The 20,668-nt window shown below is 41.7% G+C and overlaps 1 protein-coding gene across 2 annotated transcripts in view; it reads right to left on the bottom strand.

Annotated features, from left to right (window-relative positions):
• Positions 1-10,973, bottom strand: part of znrf3 (zinc and ring finger 3) — a 244,695-nt gene extending 233,722 nt beyond the window's left edge. For both annotated transcript variants that reach the window (XM_059988313.1, XM_059988314.1), the window contains exon 1: positions 10,453-10,973. In XM_059988313.1, coding sequence (XP_059844296.1) covers positions 10,453-10,662 — 210 coding nt within the window. In that variant the 5' untranslated portion in view covers positions 10,663-10,973. The remainder of the gene's footprint in view (positions 1-10,452) is intronic.
• Positions 10,974-20,668: the final 9,695 nt, after the last annotated feature.

The following is a 20,668-nucleotide window of genomic DNA, read 5'->3' as shown; positions in this document are numbered from 1 at the left end:
GAACGTTTCCTCCAGTACTCCATAAAAAGACTCTGTTACACTCCCCTGCTCAATACGTCTTGCTTTACTAAATGTCCCACACTGTCTGGCACTTAATGCTGTTGGATTTGAATCTAAATTGTCATTTCTCCTGTAGTTTAACTTTTTCTATGTTTGTCTAATGTTTTATCACCTGCTTGCCTGTAAATGCTCGATGTGTATTCAGTAATTTGTAGTATAGCAGGCTCTGTATTTTTGTGGCATGCTTTTCTGCAGCCTGTCTCACACCACAAACTGAACTGCTTTTCAGCTGTTCTCAACAAAAGAACTTTGATTCAATAGGTTCTTGATTAGTAAGGGTGTCAAAAATTATGGGGAGAAGGCATGAGAATGTGGTTGAAAGGGATAATAAATCATCCATGATCAAACGACAGAACAAACTCTATGGGCTAAATGGCCTAATTCTGCTCCTATCTCGTAAAGTCTTAAGAAATTTTCTTATATGTCTAATTTGAGGTGGTTTTCAACAGAAGTTGAGAATCCCTTATCCAAAATGCTTGGGGCCAGAAGTGGTTTGAATTACAATTTTTTTTGGATTTTGGAATATTTCCAATATTTGCTATAGAGTTTATAGATATTTGCCTCTATATAGTGAGCTAGCTTGGGGATGGGACTCGAGTCTAAACACAAAATCTATACAGCTTATACATATACCCTGAGGGTAGTTTTATATAATATTGTACTGATTTTCTGCATGAAACAATAACGTGTACTTAAACTATCAGAAAGGTAAGCAATCACTACCTCAGCCGGAGCTGTCAACCTGTCCAGCTTCCCTGCAGTCGGCACAGGCCATAGGTACAAAATGTTTGTGAAACCTATCAGAAAAGATATCCCTGGTAATCTATGCCCTTTTGTTAACATAATAATGGACTGGTAAGGTATTCACTCCTTTAAAACAACAAGAACACATGCTTTTGCCTGCCAGAGCAAATTTATACTCATATGCTCTTGCTGCATTAGCACATCCCAGCAGAGTTATTCTGTCCTTGGCATCCTTAATTCCTGTAAAAGCTTTCTCATCAGCTGTAGTCAATGTCTTCCTGGGGCAATAACAGCAAAACAATGATGTCTTATCAGCACTGCAGACTTGCTCTGGCATTAGTTTTTCATCAGCAATGATCTTGCCAACCCATCAATGAGTTACTCTGCTGTTTTGTGACCAGCAGGCACTTTAACATCACAAACTTAATTCCGTGCCTTTTCTTAAATTTCTGCAACCAGCCTGCTGAATATTCACAATTAGCTTCAATTTTCAGTTCATCCTGATAGATCTTTGCTCAGCAGACTTCATGATCAGCAGACTGAAAGATGCTGATATCTTCATTCCGACACTGGCAAATCCACTCTTTCAATACACATTCGAGATCTTCATTTTTTGCTTGATGCAATGTTTTCCAATTTCTTTTATTTACTTCTGTTCATTACTTTCAGCATAGAACTTTTAACCGTTTCCCCTATGTTTCTTTAGGTTATAAATGGTGGTCACTCCATTGTCATACTCCAGTGTCAGATACTTCACACTTACACAACCATCAAGTTTTTCCAATAACTTAACTTTCTGTATTATAGATAAACATAAGTGCTTCCTTTTTTTCTTTTCACTATTACCCACAGGGGTAACTGCAGCCCTTTCTGACATTTACACTGAACAGAGCAAAACACAGAGTAATCACTGTGAGTAATGGCTGGCTATGATAACTGGGGGAAACTAACTGGAGCCAACAGTGCCCCATTCACAGGATGTGAGATCACTTCTCAGGACTGTCTGTGGTGTGCAGAAACCTGTGCATTGCCTGAGAACGTTCCCAGCATCTTCTGGAATTTTCCATTTGTGGCATCATGTCAGCGCTCAAAAAAATTTCAGATTTCAGAGGTTTTCAGATTTTGGATGGGGGGGGGCTCAACATGCAAAACCACGACCACGAGTTCTGTCATTCTTTGCCTTCTCTCTTACTTCTTTCTTTATTCTTACAGTACAGTGAGATAATTACTGATAAAACTTTAACAATATCAAATAAAATTGCTATAACCACTAGATTTAAAACTCATTCTTGACTTCCAAAGAATCTTCTGGACAATATCATCTGCTGATCCAACAATGGGGAAGATGGGTGATCCCATCCACGTGGCAAAGGGAACAATGAAGCAAAACTCGCCAGTCCAGGAAGATTGTCCTTGACTCATCATCTTGCATTGGTTCTTCGGAAGTACAGGGATACTTCCTCACTCCCACCTCTGGGCATTCCCTAACCCTGGAACACTGCAGGCATGCGAGTTTGCAAGAACAGTGGGAGAAGCAGTCTCGGAAGGAATGAAGTAGTCAGCAGAGATGTTCACAAGTGGGTAACAGAGTGGGAGTGCTTCCACACCCCAGTCATGGCAGATTGTGAAAGTTCAGCCGAGGGCAACGCTGGAAAAAATGGGAGTCAAAAATTAAGCTGTGGAGGGAAGAGTTGGAAATCAAAAGGTTCACGTGGATCAATCAGTATCACCTAATATTAGTGAATGGATTGAAATAGTTGTGTTGAATTTATAACTACATAATTAAATACTTAGGCAAATGCATAACTTTATATTGCAAATGGTTTGTATGGGGTTACTGTCTTTCTAAAGGGGAAGTAGAATTGGCAAGTGTAAAGGTATTTCTCAGACAGATTGTGCAATACGGTATACGATCTGACATGTAGGTAGCTGTGCCAGACAGACCCTGCCATTAAGGCGAGTTACTGGCTTCAATTAAAGTATCTTCTCTTTGTAATTTCTGCATCATCACCAGTACTTACAGCAATAGAAAGAAACACATAACCAATACATTTACCATCCATACCCAATGGAACAGCACATTAGCAGCTGTGTTATTAGACAGGGAGTAATTAAAAGAAAACATTATCACACGAGAGATTCCTATTATGGTGAAATGAAAGGGATGCCTCCACACAGGCAATGTAGATAATCTTTCTTTAAAGTGACAAAACGCTTAACCAATAGCTGCAGAGAATAGAGCGCAGAGACAATTGTGCTATCGCCAGAGATTTGGAGAAGGACCCTATCTTAATCAGAAACAACCTTTCTGCTTTCACTTCTCCACCTTCTGAAATTAAAAGTCCCCTTGTTAGTGCAATGGTGCCAACCAACAGGAATTATACTAGGGTGCATTTGTTGAATGCTCAAATGTGCATGACTCTGCACTCCACACACACACACACACACACACACACACACACACACACACACACACACACTCACACACACACTCGCTCTCTCTCTCTCTCTCACTCTCTCTCTCTCTTACAGAAATTCACTATTCACTCCATCATTACACACTACCAATCATCCCTACAAACCCTTTCCTACAATTTTCTTCCAATCTCCATAAAATGTCATACATTTAAACCTCAGTGATACATAAAAACCTCTAATTATCATTGAAAACTTTGTTAGTACTGGAAAAGTTAGGAATGACTATGCAGTTGGCTAAAATGACATGGTATATTCCTCAAAACCTCCTGGAATACATCCCTCCTTAATGGAAAGTACTGTAATCTCCAGGTCCGGCAAACTAGCTCAAATGCAAATCTCTCTTGGGACTTCCAGGATGTCCCTCCACAGTTCTTCACTGAAGTGAGAGAAAAATCATACAAACTGACTTCTTTTGTAGGGATGAGAAGCCACAAGTATATTAACAGAATGAGTTCATAAGAATTAGAGACATACAACCATAATTCCTTTCACTTCAGCACTTTCGGTAAAGAAACACGTACAAAAAAAAGAACAATTTGAATATTTAAAAGTGCATCAAAGTGAGCCTGGTTAAGCTAAAATGTTGTCACATTGGCACAGCTTGCCTCCAGCAGTACGAGTTCCCACACGCAAACCTCAGCAGCATGAATTACAATCAAAACAGCAAATGTCAAACTGTACCCTATTTATCGAAAGTGTCACTTAAAAAAAAACAGCAGACTTTTCTCCCGCAAAAGTAAGTGTTGAAGATTGTGTGGTTCAATGCCCAGTTTGCACTGGTAGTGATCGTAAGCCTAAGCACATAATAAGGGAACAAACCTATCTGTGCAGACTGTGTCACACCATGGCAAAGTCAACAGTAGTGATACGGACTAGTGATTAAAACCGCTACTTGACGCAGACCGCATGTGAAGGTAAGGCAGTATACAGTATTAACAAATGGAGGGGCTGCAATTCCCAACATCTGAAGAGCTACCCATCCCTCATGTCCAATCAATTACCTTAGCATACGCATGGAAAATGGACAGCACATTTCCTTCAATGATAACTATTCATCATAAGTAGTGAAGCACTTATGTAGTGTGTCTTTATTGATTTTGCACTGTCAGCAGGATGGTATAATGGTACAACGTGCAGTGAGGATACAAACGTGTTGCCCCACAATATCCACATACAAAGAGCACCATGTCCAACCTGAAGACGCTTTCTCGCCAAAAGTCCAGAAATGCGTATGTTGCAGTAGTCATTGAATAGTTCCTTTAATAGGTTTGCAATGCACGACTCACACTTTGATGAACCAGTTCAGAATGTGCAATTCTCATGCAAAGATGCAGCAATAAAGTAATGCAGATAATCTAAATGAACACAGGGCCTTATCATATAAGGACTGTTTATTATTTTCTTTAGAGATACAGCATAGAACAGGCCCTTCTAGCCTGCTCCACCCAGCAACCCATCTATTAGAGCCTAGCCTAATCACAGGAGAATTTACAATGACCAATTAACCTGCCAACCGGTATGTCTGTGGAGCACAGCAAGACTGTATTTCCCTACTGATTGTATTGTGGAGAAGACCACATAAACTTGACCAACCACTTAAACAATGAGGAGGTTAACTCATTGAAAGGAATGATAGGAGTTTCACAGGGGAAATGGGAGTCATAGCACTGAAACAGGCAAATGTGGAGAATATTCTCCTCGCCTTTAGTAAGAGGGCCAAAGAAAATGTGTTTCATGCAAAAAGACAGGGTTGAGGTAAAGTGGTCATTACCACTACTCTTTATGTTCAGTTCAAACTCCTAAACCGACCATAATGTTTTTAATTCATCATTTTCACTACCCCATTTTGCTGTAATGGAGTTGAAAGGTATCTTAGTAACTTCAAATTCTTACCCAGGCAGATGTACAATGATTGCAAAAGCTATACAACTAACACCAAAGGGGAATTTGTTGGGGTAAGTTTGACCATTTACTTTTCGTTTCTGAGACCAGTCTCTCTGCTAGCTCAGGTGATCAAATCACCATCAGTAAAAACTCTGAACTCTACACATCACCGTATCATCTGAGTGGGAATGGGAGGGGTGAAACAGTTTGTTAGCTTGTTCCTCATGACTGGGGCATTTGGAAGGACCACCTGGTTGAGGAACCAAAGAACTTCAGGGGATCTGCGTTATATCACAAGGTAGTGTCTTCAGAAGGGGATGATGTTGAACGCAAAAATAACAGTCCCAATGGACTTGTAAGACATAACTCCCCTCATGCAATCATATGTTACACTGAAATAACCAAAGCTATTGAATTTCAAAATACAACTTGTATTTTTATAACAACATTATCATTGTTAAAAGCCCCGAAGCTCTTGGCATAAAACAAAAAAAGGTGTAGTTTAGGACAGGTTACTACAAATTTGGTTAGTATATTTTGAGACGCGTCTTAAAGGAGAATAATAGGCTTATTCGGATGAAGACACAGCCCCAAGGGTGGAATGAAGAAGAAGGGGTTACAAGACTTGCAGGGTACACTGCTGGCAAGAATTAAAGGAACCCAGTGAGGTTTGGGTTGGAGAAGTGTACAGAGATAAGAAATGACAAGTCATGGGGGAGGTTGGGCTGAAATTTGAAGAGACATAGAGACAGCCAGTTGGAACGACAGATTTTTTTACACTTCTAGTTAATTGAAACTAAAGAGTACCTCCTTCACAGGCAAAAATAAAACAACCAATGCTTAGCAATAGTATCAAAAGAAGCTGACTGCAATTAATATAAGGGGAATTATCTTTAGCTTTAATCCACTTGGAGTTCAATGGGATTGCTACTGGATGGCACCTTTAATTCTGCAATAATTTCCAACATAATATTAACAAAACCCTCCAGAATTTCATGAGAACGTTGTAACCTGACACTTCTCTCTGAGCAACCACGAATGCAGTATCTTTGGGTGGCAGGGAGGCTTCTAATCAAAGCATAACAGTAGATAGAGATAGAAAACAATGTTTGAAAAGTGGGCAATGAAAAGTAAAAGAGGCTGATGGGTCACAACAGCACCCCTCTCCCAACTCTCGCTCCCCCCTCCACCAACCCAACCCACCTTTCCAATACCCTCTTAATCACGATTTCCCAATTACTACCGACTGCCAGTAATAAAACCACACGCGCTTGCACCCCCTGCACACACAATCTACTGCATCTTTTGTTGTCTAAAGGAGGAAAATGTTTTGAAGAGAGATGCAATTTACTAACCAACAAAGACAGCTGAAGGCAGATAACCAAAAGATAGTCTTTCTCGGAGTTTCAAAGAAAAATAAAGAGCAAATCGAAAGAGTTGGGTCTGGTCGTAGCCATTGTAAGGGTATAATCGGTGCGCAGCCAACTTCACGAGCACTGCGCTGCCGTTTACAAGATCACATTTCCCGCATGTCTCCGCACAAGAGGTTGTGTCAAACCCATTGAAGTTCGTGGCAGTGTTGCAGTCACCCCATCTTTCCCCATCAGAAGTCATTCTGAAGGATCAGCTTTCATCGGTGAGACACTGAACCCCCTGCGTGACTGAATAAATCAGGACGGTACCTACTAGGCTGAGATACCAGCATACTCATGGTTCTTCACATTGAAAAATGTCCCTTTATTTGTGTATTTAAAACTGAAAAGTTTGAAACACTGTTAAGGTCAAACTGTATCTAGAGTCTCCAACCTGAAACACCGTCTCTGTTCCTCTCTCTACAGATGCTGCCCGACCTGCTGAGCTTTCCAGTGTTGCTAGCTTTATTTTAACTGTAGGACTTGGAGACTTGAAGATTTTATGGCTGAGGGCCGGCTTTGGAGGCAGAACAGACACACAAAGACCCATAGGAACTCAACGGTCCCGCAGCATTTAGGAATGTGAAAGAATAGTCAACTTTTCAGGTTGGGACCTCTCCTGAACCAAAACATCTGCTTGCCTGGTGTGTTTTTATTTGGGAGGCAGGTTGGTCTGGCAGAAAGGTACTGATTTTCGAAAGTAACTGGATTTATTCTCAACACAAAGTACACTGCAGATGCTGTGGTCAAATCAAGACGTACAAAAAAGCTGGATGAACTCAGCAGGTCGGGCAGCATTTGCTGAAAGGAGCAGTCAGCGTTTCAGCCCAGTCCTGACGAAGGGTCTCGGCCTGAAACGTTGACCCCTCCTTTCAACGGATGCTGCACGACCTGCTGAGTTCATCCAGCTTTTTTGTACGCCGGGATTTATTCCTCACCTGTGCCAAACCTAGAGGAAGAACCAATTTGGAACGTTGTTGCAATTCTATCTGATGCACTTTGGGTGAGCGATGAATCAAGTCCGCTCTCGAATAGATAAGAGGCAAGAGAGACTGCAGACGTGGAATCTGAAGCAACAGTGTACCTGACAAACTCAGCTTATGGAGCAGTATCCGTAGGAGCAAATGAATTAATTGTCCACTTTTCACTTCCGCTCTCCCCATACATAATCTTCAACTCGCTGTGCTCATCGAGCTGATTGATTCTCTCTAGGAAAGCAATTGATGCGTTCTCGTTAAAATATTTCGTTAGGGGACTACATGGAAAAACGAATAGGCTGACAGAACTCCCTGTGCTCAGTTTTGGGAGAAAGGCAGTGATTCCGACCATCGGGAGCCTAGATGGAAATCCAGGGTCGCCAAATTCAGATATTAACGATAAATTCACCTGATGAGCAGAACCAGCTTCGCAGGAGTACTATTCGCCTAGATGAAATCCATTATATTTAGGACACTTGGACAGCACACTGACCTTGAAAATACCTTAGCCTCTTAGTCCCTGTACTTCATGTAGCGCACGATGAGCAGTTAACAATTCAAGTTTTGTCTCACAGGCTTTTGAAATAGACGCTCGCTTTCTCCCGACCCAGCCCGGCCTACACTTCATTCGAATACAAACTTCCGGGAAGCTACATTTATTTACAATTTTTCTATTACAACCCTTCGTCGATTGCTAAGTATCAAAGATTGTTGTTTATTAATCCTCCTTTTCAGTCACGAGCTACCGCAGCGTAGAGCGACTCAGCGCTGGGTGTGAGTGTGAGTGTGAGTGTGTGTGTGTGTGTGTGTGTGTGTGTGTGTGTGTGTGTGTGTGTGTGTGTGTGTGTGTGTGTGTGTGTGTGTGTGTGTGTGTCTGTATGTGTGTGAGTGTGTGTGTGTGTGTGTGTGTGTGTGTGTGTGTGTAGAAATCTTCTTTTGATGTTTGAATTAGGATTGCTTTGATGTGCGTCTAGACTAGACAAACCGGATTTAACTGCTGGCTTTGAAGGGAAAGGCAGTTTTAACGTCGCTAAGACAGTTATTAAACCGTAGCCAGAAGGCGGAAAACGTCCCAACTCGTGTCACACGTATTTCTAAACAAAATCGAACCCTCGTCTTCAGCTGCGGAGTACTCCTCGATTTCAGGTCAATTTCACTGATTTGGTGGGATCGGCCTCCCCCAGATCTGTCATCCCGCCCTCTGAACCCACCAACCTCCAGCGTCCCTCTCCTCCCCTCTATGCATTGTCTGTAAATAGATCGCTTGCTGCACGAAGATTTGACTAACTTTTAAAAGACAAGGTAATGGGAAGCGACATTAATATAACAAATACTTTTATACAGAAGAGACTGCTTGAAAATATTCTAACCTCCAGAGGATTGGAATGGTTTGAGGGCAACTTCAGACCCAAACTCTTCAGTTCCCCAGTTTTTCTTGCCATTTAATGAAAAGAATACAAACGATATTGACGGAATTTGATGCAATTTGAAATAATACTAAATCAGGGCAAGTTTCTGTCCGATCAGTTGGTGGGTCTCTCGCTGTCTCTCTCTCTCCCACTCTCTGCAGCTGTAACAATACATAAACAATAGTGTCGTCCCCTCCAAAAAAAACTCAGAGGATTGAGTTACAAAGAAACTAACAGGAGGCACCTCCACTAGGAGAACGCACAATCACACACACACACACACACACACACACACACTCACACACACACACACTCACACACACACACACCCACTCTCACACACACACACACACACACACACACACACACACACACACACACACACACACAAACACACACAATCACACACACACACACACACACACACAGACACACACACACACACAGCTTTGATCAAGCGAGGAATCTCAAAGCACGGCACCTAGCTGGGTCTGGAGACATCGGGCTATCAAAACATTTCCAAGACCGCTGCGCTAGAGGCACCTTATAAACAACCCCTCCGACCGCTCTCATGCACTGCATTGCACAGGGAGTTATTATCCATCGCTGAATTAAAACCAAACCCAGGCTCAGAAAGAGGCACGGAGCGAAACAGAATACTATTAAAGACCGAACTAATGCTTTTTTTTTCTATAACAAATAAACCCAGTATAATGGTTAAGTGGCTCTGTTAGTAGTTGCCATGGTAATCTGGTGCGGTGAATTAATAAAAACAAGGTCACGTTCCCCATCAGTGCAACTCTTTTAAGAGGATTTTTTTTCACAAGACCCAGATGCACTGACACCCTACAGGGTGGCGAACGCTGGTGTGTGACCGGGCGCAGTTTATTTCCGTCGAAGGATCAGAGTAAAAAAAAATCAAAATCTAAACAGCAGAAAACAGAGAATGGGAATAGGTTACTCCCAGGGGTCTGGGGAGAGTATATTGGTATCACTCAACGCGCGCTCTCTCCCCACGTGTATCTGAAGCCACCGACCCGCTCAGTAAAGGGCCTCCGCACACCACATTGCATATAACGACACGCACACACACAGTTACAAATGTAATCGGCAGCAATTAAACATCAGTAAATCACAAGGCATTTCATCTGCACTCAAAACACATCCCGGGACGAAACAACTCCAAAGCATTTTTTTTTGCCCAGATGCTTAAAGAAATTTTCCAAACTTTGCAGCTCGAACCCACGGAAGTTTAAACATCAAGTCGGTTTAGACAAGGACTATTGACAGCGGGATCAATAGCTGGCCGTACACCACCAGCGATAAGCGATGTGGTTATGCATTTGAACCCACGTTCACGCTGCTCCACCAGAGGCCAAAACCGGAGCCATCTTGTTGAGTGAATAACCACTCTGCAAAACTTTTAAAACATTTTTATAGTGTGCCCGCAGCGCTACCGAGCCGGGATGGCGATGCTTTCTATTTTACCTGCACAATCTCCCCCTCTGCGCTGATCGTGGCTCCTGCCCGAGAGAATCGGCCTTGCAAGTCCGTTGTAAAAGTTGTATATTCACCATTGGGACTGGACTCGAAAAGCACTACTTCCACAAAGGCAGTCTCCTTGGCATAAACGGACACCAAACTTGCTACCGCCACTACCAAGAGCACAAACACCAACTTCGCTTCCCTTAACATCATCTTGCCGGTTGTACTAGCGCTGATCGGGACATAATTTCTGATTAATCCTGGCTTGCGCGAGGCTTGATGTTTCTCCTTTTCGTTGACAAATGTCTAGAAGAAGCAAACTTTGATTTGTCTCTTCTGAAGTGGAAATAAACCCCCAAAAATAAAGCGAAGACCACTTGGTGACTGGCGCGATCCTTGTCTGGACAGTGTGTCGATTTCACTGGCGCAGCCTTGTCAATTACATGATTCTGCTCGCTTCTCTCCTCCGCTCGCTCGCTTCTCTCCTTCCACGGCTCCACCAGGCGGCACCCGGCTTTGATCCAGCACGTGATCCATGTAGGGTTATCCCCACCCACCAATCTCTCTGACCTCTTCACTTTTCGACACGGCGAAAAAAAAACGACCTGGGCGTTTTTTTTTTGTTTTAAAGATTATAAAAACGCGGAGCTTCGTTTTTCCGAATCCAGGCTCTCTTCACATCCAGTCCACCAGGATGGCCGACCCCTATTTGCAACCCTCCATCCGGCTTTCCAAGAACCGCCGCAGCTAAAATGCGAGGGTAGATTTTACATACAAGGATAGAAATTCCGCTGCACGCCCTCCGGAGCTTTGCGAATGTGTTAAAAGTTAGCACACCTGTAAAACAGACCCCTCGACCGCAGATTTTACGAGTTCTTAATAAAAATCAGTTTTGAAAAGCGGTAAATCAAATTCGGCAGTAACTCTCAAAGGGTCTGCCACCGGTGAAAGGGGGAACACTCCTCCCCATCCCGCCGCACAACCGTGAGTAGAGTTAAGGGCAATCGTTGGCTTTGGTACAGAAGGACTACCTCCTCTGATTTAGTTCCAAAGTGGTAAACATGCGGCAGTCATAGCGTCAATTGGCGTATAATGTAAGTGTAATTAAACCTTTTTTTTCTCTCTCATATTCTAACTACGTGTACCTAATCGCAGAAATAAGCCCTTCAGCCCATCGTGTCGATGCTGACCATCAAGTACGCATTTACCAGCATTTGGTCCGTAGATCTGCATGCCTTGGCGACTCCAGTGCTGGTCCAGATAACTTGAACGTACCTGTCTCCACCACTTTCTCAGGTAGCATGTTCAAGTCAAATCGAGTTTATTGTCATGTGCACAAGTACAGCGAGACATGGCTGCGATGAAAACTTCGTTGCAGCCGTATTCCAAAGGTTCGGCCAACCCACTGTATATAAGTCATCGTGTCCTGCCAAAAGGTCTCGCCTGCCGAGTTCCTCCGGCATTTTCTGTGTGTGTGTTTGCTTGGATTTCAGCATCTGCAGATTTTCTCTTGTTTGAAAATCATACATTAATTATACATAAATTATAGGAGATAGTGAAGAAAGGGGAATAAAAAAAGGAGCATGCAAAACGAAACATCAATGCAACAAAGGCACCATAAGAGAAACCCATAGTAGTGCAATATGTGCCTAAAGGGTTCCATTACTGAGAAGAGATTAGGTTATGCAGGTCCATTTAAGAACCTGACAGTTGTAGGAAAGTAGCTGTTTCTGAACCTGGTGGAGTAGGACATGGGGCTTCTGTATTTCCTGATTGTGACACCCTTCTCAGATCTCTCAGATTCACTGATACCCATCCACCCACCCACCAGCTCCACCAGTCCTCTTTGTAGATGTCTCGATTGTGGGGAAAGGTTTCCTGCAATCTAACCAATCCATGCCCCTTGTCAGGTTGTACACCTAATTGCCAATTGTGCAGATAACACCAAATTTAGAAAGGGACTGAACAGCTAGGAGGGCAGTGTGAGGATACAGGCACAGAGTGATGCATTGTGGCAGAAGGTTTATTACAGAAGAATGCAAGGTTCTGATTATCGGAAGGGAAGACAAGGAGAGGCCAATGGGTGTACAATTTGAGCAGAGTTAAGGAACAGAGATATCTGAGCTATGAATGCAAGATGTGTATGGCAGAGTAGATTGACAGAGGGGATAAAAGTGGCTTCATAAACAGAGATATAAGACTGTGCAAGGAAGTTGCAATGAATTTTCTTAAATGTGGGTGGATAATCATGTCCATCTCCTACAAAGCTGCGGAGACTTTGGAGAGAGTGGAGATTAGAATTTATTAGATTGGTTGCAGAAATGAGAGATTTGGATGGTGGGTTGTTTGCCCTTGGAACGGAGGAGGTTGAGACAGATTATGGACAGAGCAGATGAAAAGGAATGATTTCCATTAGCGGAATGATAATACTGAATGAAGAAGAGTAGATTGGCAAAGTAATCATTTCAAATATGAGGAAATTTTTCTTCTACTGTCAATGGTCAGTATCACCAAAACACCTTGGAGTTGGGGCAGCCAGGAGTGGCTGTGTAAAGCAGGAAGTTTAAGTCATGACAATTAAAAGATAACCGGGTTTGTTTGTAGAGAATTAGGGGGATGATTGGATTGGAACATATTTCATGGATTCTTTCCATCCTCCAAGCTTCCTTTGATTTGGTTGAATATTTATTGGAAAAGAATATGATTTAAAAATAATTGCGGAGGAACAGAATTGTGGCATGCCACACCTATAGATTTCATAAAGTTGCAGTGCAAGTTAATAGGTTAGTTAAGAAGGCATATGTTGTGTTGGCCTTCGTTAGTTAGGGAACTGAGTTCAGAATCAGAACCAGAATCAGATTTAGTATCATTGGCATATGTCATGAAATTTGTTTTGTGGCAACAGTATATAGTAATAAAAATATGAATTTAAACAAGAACTATAAATTACAATTACAATAATACTTACTATAACTTATAATTTTCAAGTTATGTATACATAAATTAGTGTTCTTTGTGAGTTAATTACCCATTCAAAATTCTGATGGCAGAGGGGAAAAACTGTTCCTGAAATGTTGAATGTGTGTCTTCAGGCTCCCATACCTCCTTCTTGATGGTAGCAATGAAAAGAGAAGGTCCTTAATGATGGATGCTAACTTTTCAAAACATCACCTTTGAAGGTGTCCTCGATGCTGGCAAGGCTAGTGGCCACGATTGAGCTGGCTGAGTTTACAACTTTCTGCAGCTTTTCCAATCCTATGCATTGGCCTCTCCATATCAGATGGAGATGTTAGAGTGCTCTCCACGGTAACATCTGTAGAAATTTGCGAGAGTGTTTGGCGACATACCAAATCTCCTCAGACTCTGAATGAGATACGACTGCTGCCATACCTTCTTTGTAATTTCATCAATAGATTTTCAGAGACGTTGACAGCCAGGGACTTGTAACTGTTCACCCTTTCCACTGCTGATCCTCCAATGAGGACTGGAGTGTGTTCCCTCAACTTCTCCTTCCTGAAATCCACAATCAATTTCTCGGTCTTACTGATGCTGAAGTCAAGGATATTGTTGCGACGCAACTCGACCAGCTGATGTACAGGAATCTCACCTCGGCACACCCTCTCATCACCGTTTAAAATTCAGTAGTTGTGTCATCGGCAAATTTACAGATGGCGTTTAAGCTGTGCCTGGCCACACAGGAGCTGTGTGGTAATGTTGCACCTGTATAAAACTCTGGTGAGACCACACCTGGAATATTGTGTTCAGTACTGTTCGCCTCATCGAAGGAAGGATGTGAAAGCTTTGGAGAGAGTGCAGAGGAGATTTATCAGGATGCTGCCTGATTAGAGAGCATGTCTTATGAGGATAGTTTGAGTGAGCTCGGGCTTTTTTTTCTTTGGAGTGAAGGAGGATAAGAGGTGACTTGATACAGGTGCACTAAATAAAAGACATGGATTGAGTGGACTGTCTGAAAATTTTATCCCAAGGTGAAAATGGCTAATATGCCCAGGGTATAATTTTAATGTGTTTGGAAGAGAATGTTAGGGAGTAAGTTTTCTTCCACAGAGTGGTAGGTGCATGGAATGTGTTATCCCGTGTGATGTTAGAGGCGGATATATTAGATATTTAAGAGAGGCATAAAAATGGAGATCTATGTTGAAGGGAAGGGTTGATCTTGTAGTAGGTTAAAGAGTTGGTACAACATTGTGGGCCCAAAAGCCTGTACTGTGATATAATGTTCTGTGTTCTAAGGAATACAGAATAAAAAGGATGAGACATGTGTATAAGGTTTCTCAGGGTGGGAATCAGTGATTCATCTCTTTGCCGCAAAGCTCCATTGAAATAACTCAATTTTAGAAGTCATTTTGATCGCATGTTTTTGTCAGTTACTAAGAAAGAAATTTCTACAAAGGCCACCAAGGTCACCAGTAAAATATTAAGCAAGAAGTGAATATTACCACTGGCCAGCAAGATCGAGCAAACTGAGACTGACACCATCTTTCAGAATCAGGTTTAACATCACCGGAATATGTTGCGAAATTTGTTAGCTTTGCAGTAGCAATACAACGTAATACATGATAAATATAGAAAAAACTGAATTATAGTAATTATTTATACATATGTATGTATATTAAATATTTAAGTTAAAATAAGTAGTGCAAAAACAGAAATAAAGCAAAGTATTGAGGTGGTGTTCATGGGTTTAATTTCTATTTAGAAATCGAATGGCAGGGGAAGAATCGAGGGGAAGAAGCTGTTCCAGAACTGCTGAGTGTGTGCCTTCAGGCTCCTGTACCTCCTACCTGATGGTAACAATGAGAAGAGGTGCCCTGGGTGATGGGGGTCCTTAATAATGGATGCCGCCTTTCTGAGGCATTGTTGCTTGAAGATGTCTTGGTTACTACAGAGGCTAGTACCCATGATGGAGCTGCCTAATTTTACAATTTTATGCAACTGACTTCAATCCTGTGCAGTAGCCCCCCCACCTCTCCTCATATGAGACTGTGATGCAGTCAGTCAGAATGCTCTACACTGTACACCTGTAGAAGTTTTCGAGTGTTTTAGGTGACAAACCAAATCTACTCAACATCCTAATGAAATATAGCAGCTGCCTTGCCTTCCTCATAGCTGCATCAATATGTTGTGACCAGGTTAGGTCCTCAGAGATATTAACACACAAGAACTTGAAGTTGCTCACTCTCTCCATTTCTGGTTCCTTTCTGAGGATTGTGTTGCGTTCCCTTGTCTTACTCTTTGCTCTGACTATTAATTATGAACTAATGCTTTAAATATTGTTCTTCTATTTCCTTAACTTTCTATTTTCCATCTCAGGCCATACATAAAACGTCTTCCATTGTCCGCCTTGAAATATAATGTTAGAGAATAAATACACACACACACACACACTAATCATATACAAATCCACTTGTTAAAACTTTTAAAAAAATACATTTTATGGGCTTAGTAAAGTGACATGTAAACCTGTGATCTTCAAAGCAGACCTGCATTCCCACCCTGCTAACTTTATTGAAGTTATAAACAGGCAATTTGGTATCTTCTGCTGATTACAGAGGGGGCTTGTAATTGATGCTGTGACTCCCTTTGATCTGCCCTCTGTTCCTGTGAAATTGGACCCACCATTTGCCACTAAGTATACGTCATTGTTTTGTCAGGCCAACTGCAATAACTAAGGACAAAATTGCACTGTTCTGGAGATCTAAATCAAGTGGCCTCTGACACATTTATTGTAAAATAAGATTATAAGAAGCAATACAGGAGAACCAATCAGAGCTAAGAGCCATTTAATAAGACCATCATTGAGTCTTATCTTCAAAGTCACTTTCCTGCATACTCCCCATACCCCATGAGTTGCCATTCACCATTCACTCCACTTCTACGCTCTCTGCTGTTGAGTATTCCAGACAATCATGTCTCTACCCTCCTCATCTCCTAGAAAAGAAATCTTTCTTTATTTCCCTTAAATGTTGACTCCTTACCCTGAAACTACACCCGCTGTTTCTAAATAATCCCACTCCAGAAAACATTCTCTCAATAACCACCCTGTCAAATTCCCTCACTCTTTTATGTAAGGTCATCTCTCAATCTTCCATACTTCCATGAGTATAGGCCCAAATTCCTCATTCTTCCTTCATGTGCCAGCTCCAACATCCAGAATTAACTTAATTAACATTCTCTGTATGGCCTCTGATGGGAAAGGATCTTTTTTAAATTGCAAAGTCTAAAAGACTATGCTATGCTCCAGCAGAAACATAGAAAACCTACAGCACAATACAGGCCCTTCGGCCCACAAAGCAGTGCTGAACATGTCCTTATGCCTCTATCAGGTCACCTCTCATCCTCTGTCACTCCAAGGAGAAAAGACTGAGTTCACTCAACCTGTTCTCATAAGGCATGCTCCCCAATCTAGGCAACATCCTTGTAAATCTCCTCTGCACCCTTTCTATGGTTTCCACATCCTTCATGTAGTGAGGCGACCAGAACTGAGCACAGTACTCCAAGTGGGGTCTGACCAGGGTCCTGTATAGCTGCAACATTACCTCTCGGCTCTTAAACTCAGTCCCACGATTGATGAAGGCCAATGCTCCGTATGCCTACTTAACCACAGAGTCAACCTGTGTAGCAGCTCTGAGTGTCCTGTGGACTCGGACCCCAAGATCCCTTTGATCCTCCACACTGCCAAGAGTCTTGCCATTAATGCTATATTCTGCCATCATATTTGACCTTCCAGGTCATTGTTCACTGGCACTGACTTTTTCTGGAGCAATGTACAAACTCCACACTGTGCCACAGGCCAGCATTGAACTCAGGCTGGCTGGTGATGTGGGGCCACAAGTCTACTGGCCCCATGCCCTGTGCCCCAGTGTGGACTCGTTTTGTCCTGTGTCTCTTTATGTCTTGATGTCGGAGCTGTTGTAATTTATCTGTTTTATCTGTTTCTCAAATTTGGCATTTCCAATCTGTTCTGAAAGTGTGTGATAACTTGCTTCTTTGAAAGAATGAGCAACTTAAAAAAGAAATTCAAGGTTCAAAATGGGTTATTGTCATTTGTCAGTACACTAGCGCAAAAGAGAATGAAATGATTGTTACTCCGGATCTAACGCAGCATAAAAAAACACAGTAAGCATAAAGAACCCAATAAATATACAATAGATGTAAATACATAAGATTAGCTTTTATACATAGCCTGACTGTATATACATAAAGTGACGATAGGTAAGGAGTATCTTAAATGTTGACAGGAAATGATATGTTAGTGATGGAGGGGTGGGTAAATGGGTGAAGGTATTGATCACGCTGATGGCTTGGGAGAAGTAACTCTTTTTTGAGTCTGGCGGTTGTGTAGCCTCTTCCCTGATGAGTGTGGGGCAAACGGTCTATGACTAGGGTGGGTGGGATCCTTCATGATATTGCTGGCCTTTTTCTGGCACCTTTCTGTACACATGTTCTCCTTTGCAAGCCTCTTTGAAAGAACTAGTTGTTTAAAGAAGAAGTTGAAGCCTCTGTTTAAAACAAGGTGTTATTTCCCGTGGTTTGATTCTGTGCCTTGCTAACATTGTTGAGTTTGAGAAATAAGATGTGGAGATGTGTGCGCTGCCTATGAATTCAATACAGGTCTGGGGAATGAAATTCCAGATCGCTGTGTGGTGACCCCTGCTGGCAGGATGTGTCTCTGACTGTTCAAACAAATATGGTCAAACTCAGCGATAATCTCATTGTTAAAGGACCACCTTTTGGATGAGACATCTGACCAAGGCCATGTCCTCCTTCTTCCATGGACATTACAGATCGTTGGGCATTTTTTCAAAGAAGAGGAGGGGATTTCTCTCAAGAGCCCTCTGCCAACATCAATAAAACTGATTATTGTGTCGTTCAGCTAGCTGCTGTATACGAGAGCTTGCTATGACTAAATTGATGTCTGTTATCCTTCATTCCAATAGCAATTTAATTGATTGTAATGCTCTTTTAGTAGTCTAGAGTGAATGAGAGGCTCGGGGTATATGTAACATTTTCCCATCTTCCCCTTTGGTTGAGATTATGTTATGAACACTGGTTTCCTACTGTGTCAGCCTATCAGCAAGTGAGGCCTAGTAGGTACGTAACACTGCTGGTCCAAGGATACTCTGGAAAAGCTCATACAACAAACCAGTATCTGGTACATGTAATTAACTCAAGCTCCATTTTTCCTATCTTCTCTTTCTGTACAGAATCGGAATCAGCTTTATTATCACTGGCATGTGACGTGAAATCTGTTACCTTCACAGCAGCCTTTCAATGCAATACATAATCTAGCAGAGAGAGAGGAAAAAATCATAATAATAGTAAAGATGTAAATAAATTGCATATGTTGAATAGATTTTTCAAAATGTGCAAAAACAGAAATACTGTATGTTTAGAAACAAAGTGAGGTAGTGTCCAAAGATTCAATGTCCATTTATGAGTCGAATGGCAGAGGGGAAGAAGCTGTTCCTGAATCGCTGAGTGTGTGCCTTCAGGCTTCTGTACCTCTTACACATTTCCTGTCCCCAACCTCTCAGAGAACCTGGCTCTTCAATAAGCATAAACTCATTATTTATCCACTAAAACTTTAATATAGTTTAAATAAGATGTTCAAAACACTATATAAAGTACATATCCTCAAAGATTAATGAGACTGTTACATTGATAACACATAAACATTGAAAAGTATATAGAACAACTTAACTCAGGTTATGAATATAAACCAACAATAAAATTGATAGCTCTCGGCTTTGTACTTTATCAATACTAAAACATTGCAATCTGACCTTGAATCATGGTTGGAACGGTAATAAATATGGGATTGGTTTATTCTGTTTTGTCCTGATACTGTTCTCTGACACTAAACAACAGAACATGGTTAGGAAACTAATAGATTTATGAGATAAGGCCCAGAATTCTATTGTATTGTATGTTTATGTGTGCTGAATGTCTGAATTGTATAATCAGTCAGTAAAAGTTGGTACTTATCGCGTGCGTTGTAAAATTATCACATTTTATGTTTAGCTCCACTGACTCAAGGAAAATGAGTCATCTTGGTCATGGGTACTGTAACCGTAGTCTCCGTAGTAACCAAGATATCTTCAAGGATTGGTTCTTTGGAAAAGTGCCATCCATCGTCAAGAATCCCCCAGCACTCAGCACATACCCTCTTCTCATTGTTACCATCAGGAAAGATGTACAAATGCAGTGTGGGTGTCAGGGTGCTGGTGATGCAGCCAGTGTAAAATTAGTCCTGAATACCAAGAAACTGCAGATGCTGGAAATCTGAAGTAAAAGCAGAAAATGGTGGAAATACTCAGCAGGTCCGGCAGCATCTGTGGAAAAAAGAAACAGAGTTAATGTTGAAGGTATGTTGTCCTTCACTGGAAACATTAATTCTGTTTCTTTTTCCATGGATACCTCTTGACCTGGTAAGAGTTTCCAACATTTCCTGTTTTTTCATTGAATTGAGAAAGAGGACCAGGAAACTTACAATTACATAGTTCCCAGTAATATTTCCAACAAATGCCTGAAGATGAAATGAGATTATTTTATTACTTTGAAGTATAATGACTGTTCTTGCTGAAGGGAAGTTCAGAGCTTGTTTAATATATACTCTAAACCAATGTATAGTGAAGAGTATACCTGTGTGGCAAACAAAGATAACCAGATCCAATTCTAAAGATGTAGCAGTTCATCAATGGTAGTCATTCATGATCAAGGATGTACTTATTTCGTCTCTGGGTTCTGAGATGACTGATGAGGCAATATTGTAGTTGAAGACTTTTCAGTTGGTGTCTAACAAGACATTAAGAGGGTGGAGATGATTTATTTGTGAGACAGTTCCCAGAGCCTGTTATTAACATAGAAATTTACAGGCCCTTCGGCCCACAATGTTGTGCTGACCATGTAACCTACTTTAGGGACTGCCTAGAATTTCCCTAGCGCATAGCCCTCAATTGTTCGAAGCTCATGTACTTATCCAAGAGGCTCTTAAAAGACCTTATTGTATCCGCTTCCACCACCACCGCCAGCAATGCATTCCACGCACCCACCACCCTCTGTGTGAAAAACTTACCCCTGACATCCCCCGGTACCTATTCCCAAGCACCTTAAAACTATCTTGTGTTAGCCATTTCAGCCCTGGGAAAAAGCCTCTGACTATCCACATGATCAATGCCTCTCATCATCTTATACACCT

Source organism: Hypanus sabinus, chromosome 13 (genome assembly GCF_030144855.1).
Source record: "Hypanus sabinus isolate sHypSab1 chromosome 13, sHypSab1.hap1, whole genome shotgun sequence".
Lineage (NCBI taxonomy): Eukaryota > Metazoa > Chordata > Chondrichthyes > Myliobatiformes > Dasyatidae > Hypanus > Hypanus sabinus.
This window is presented reverse-complemented; position numbering and strand designations above follow the sequence as displayed.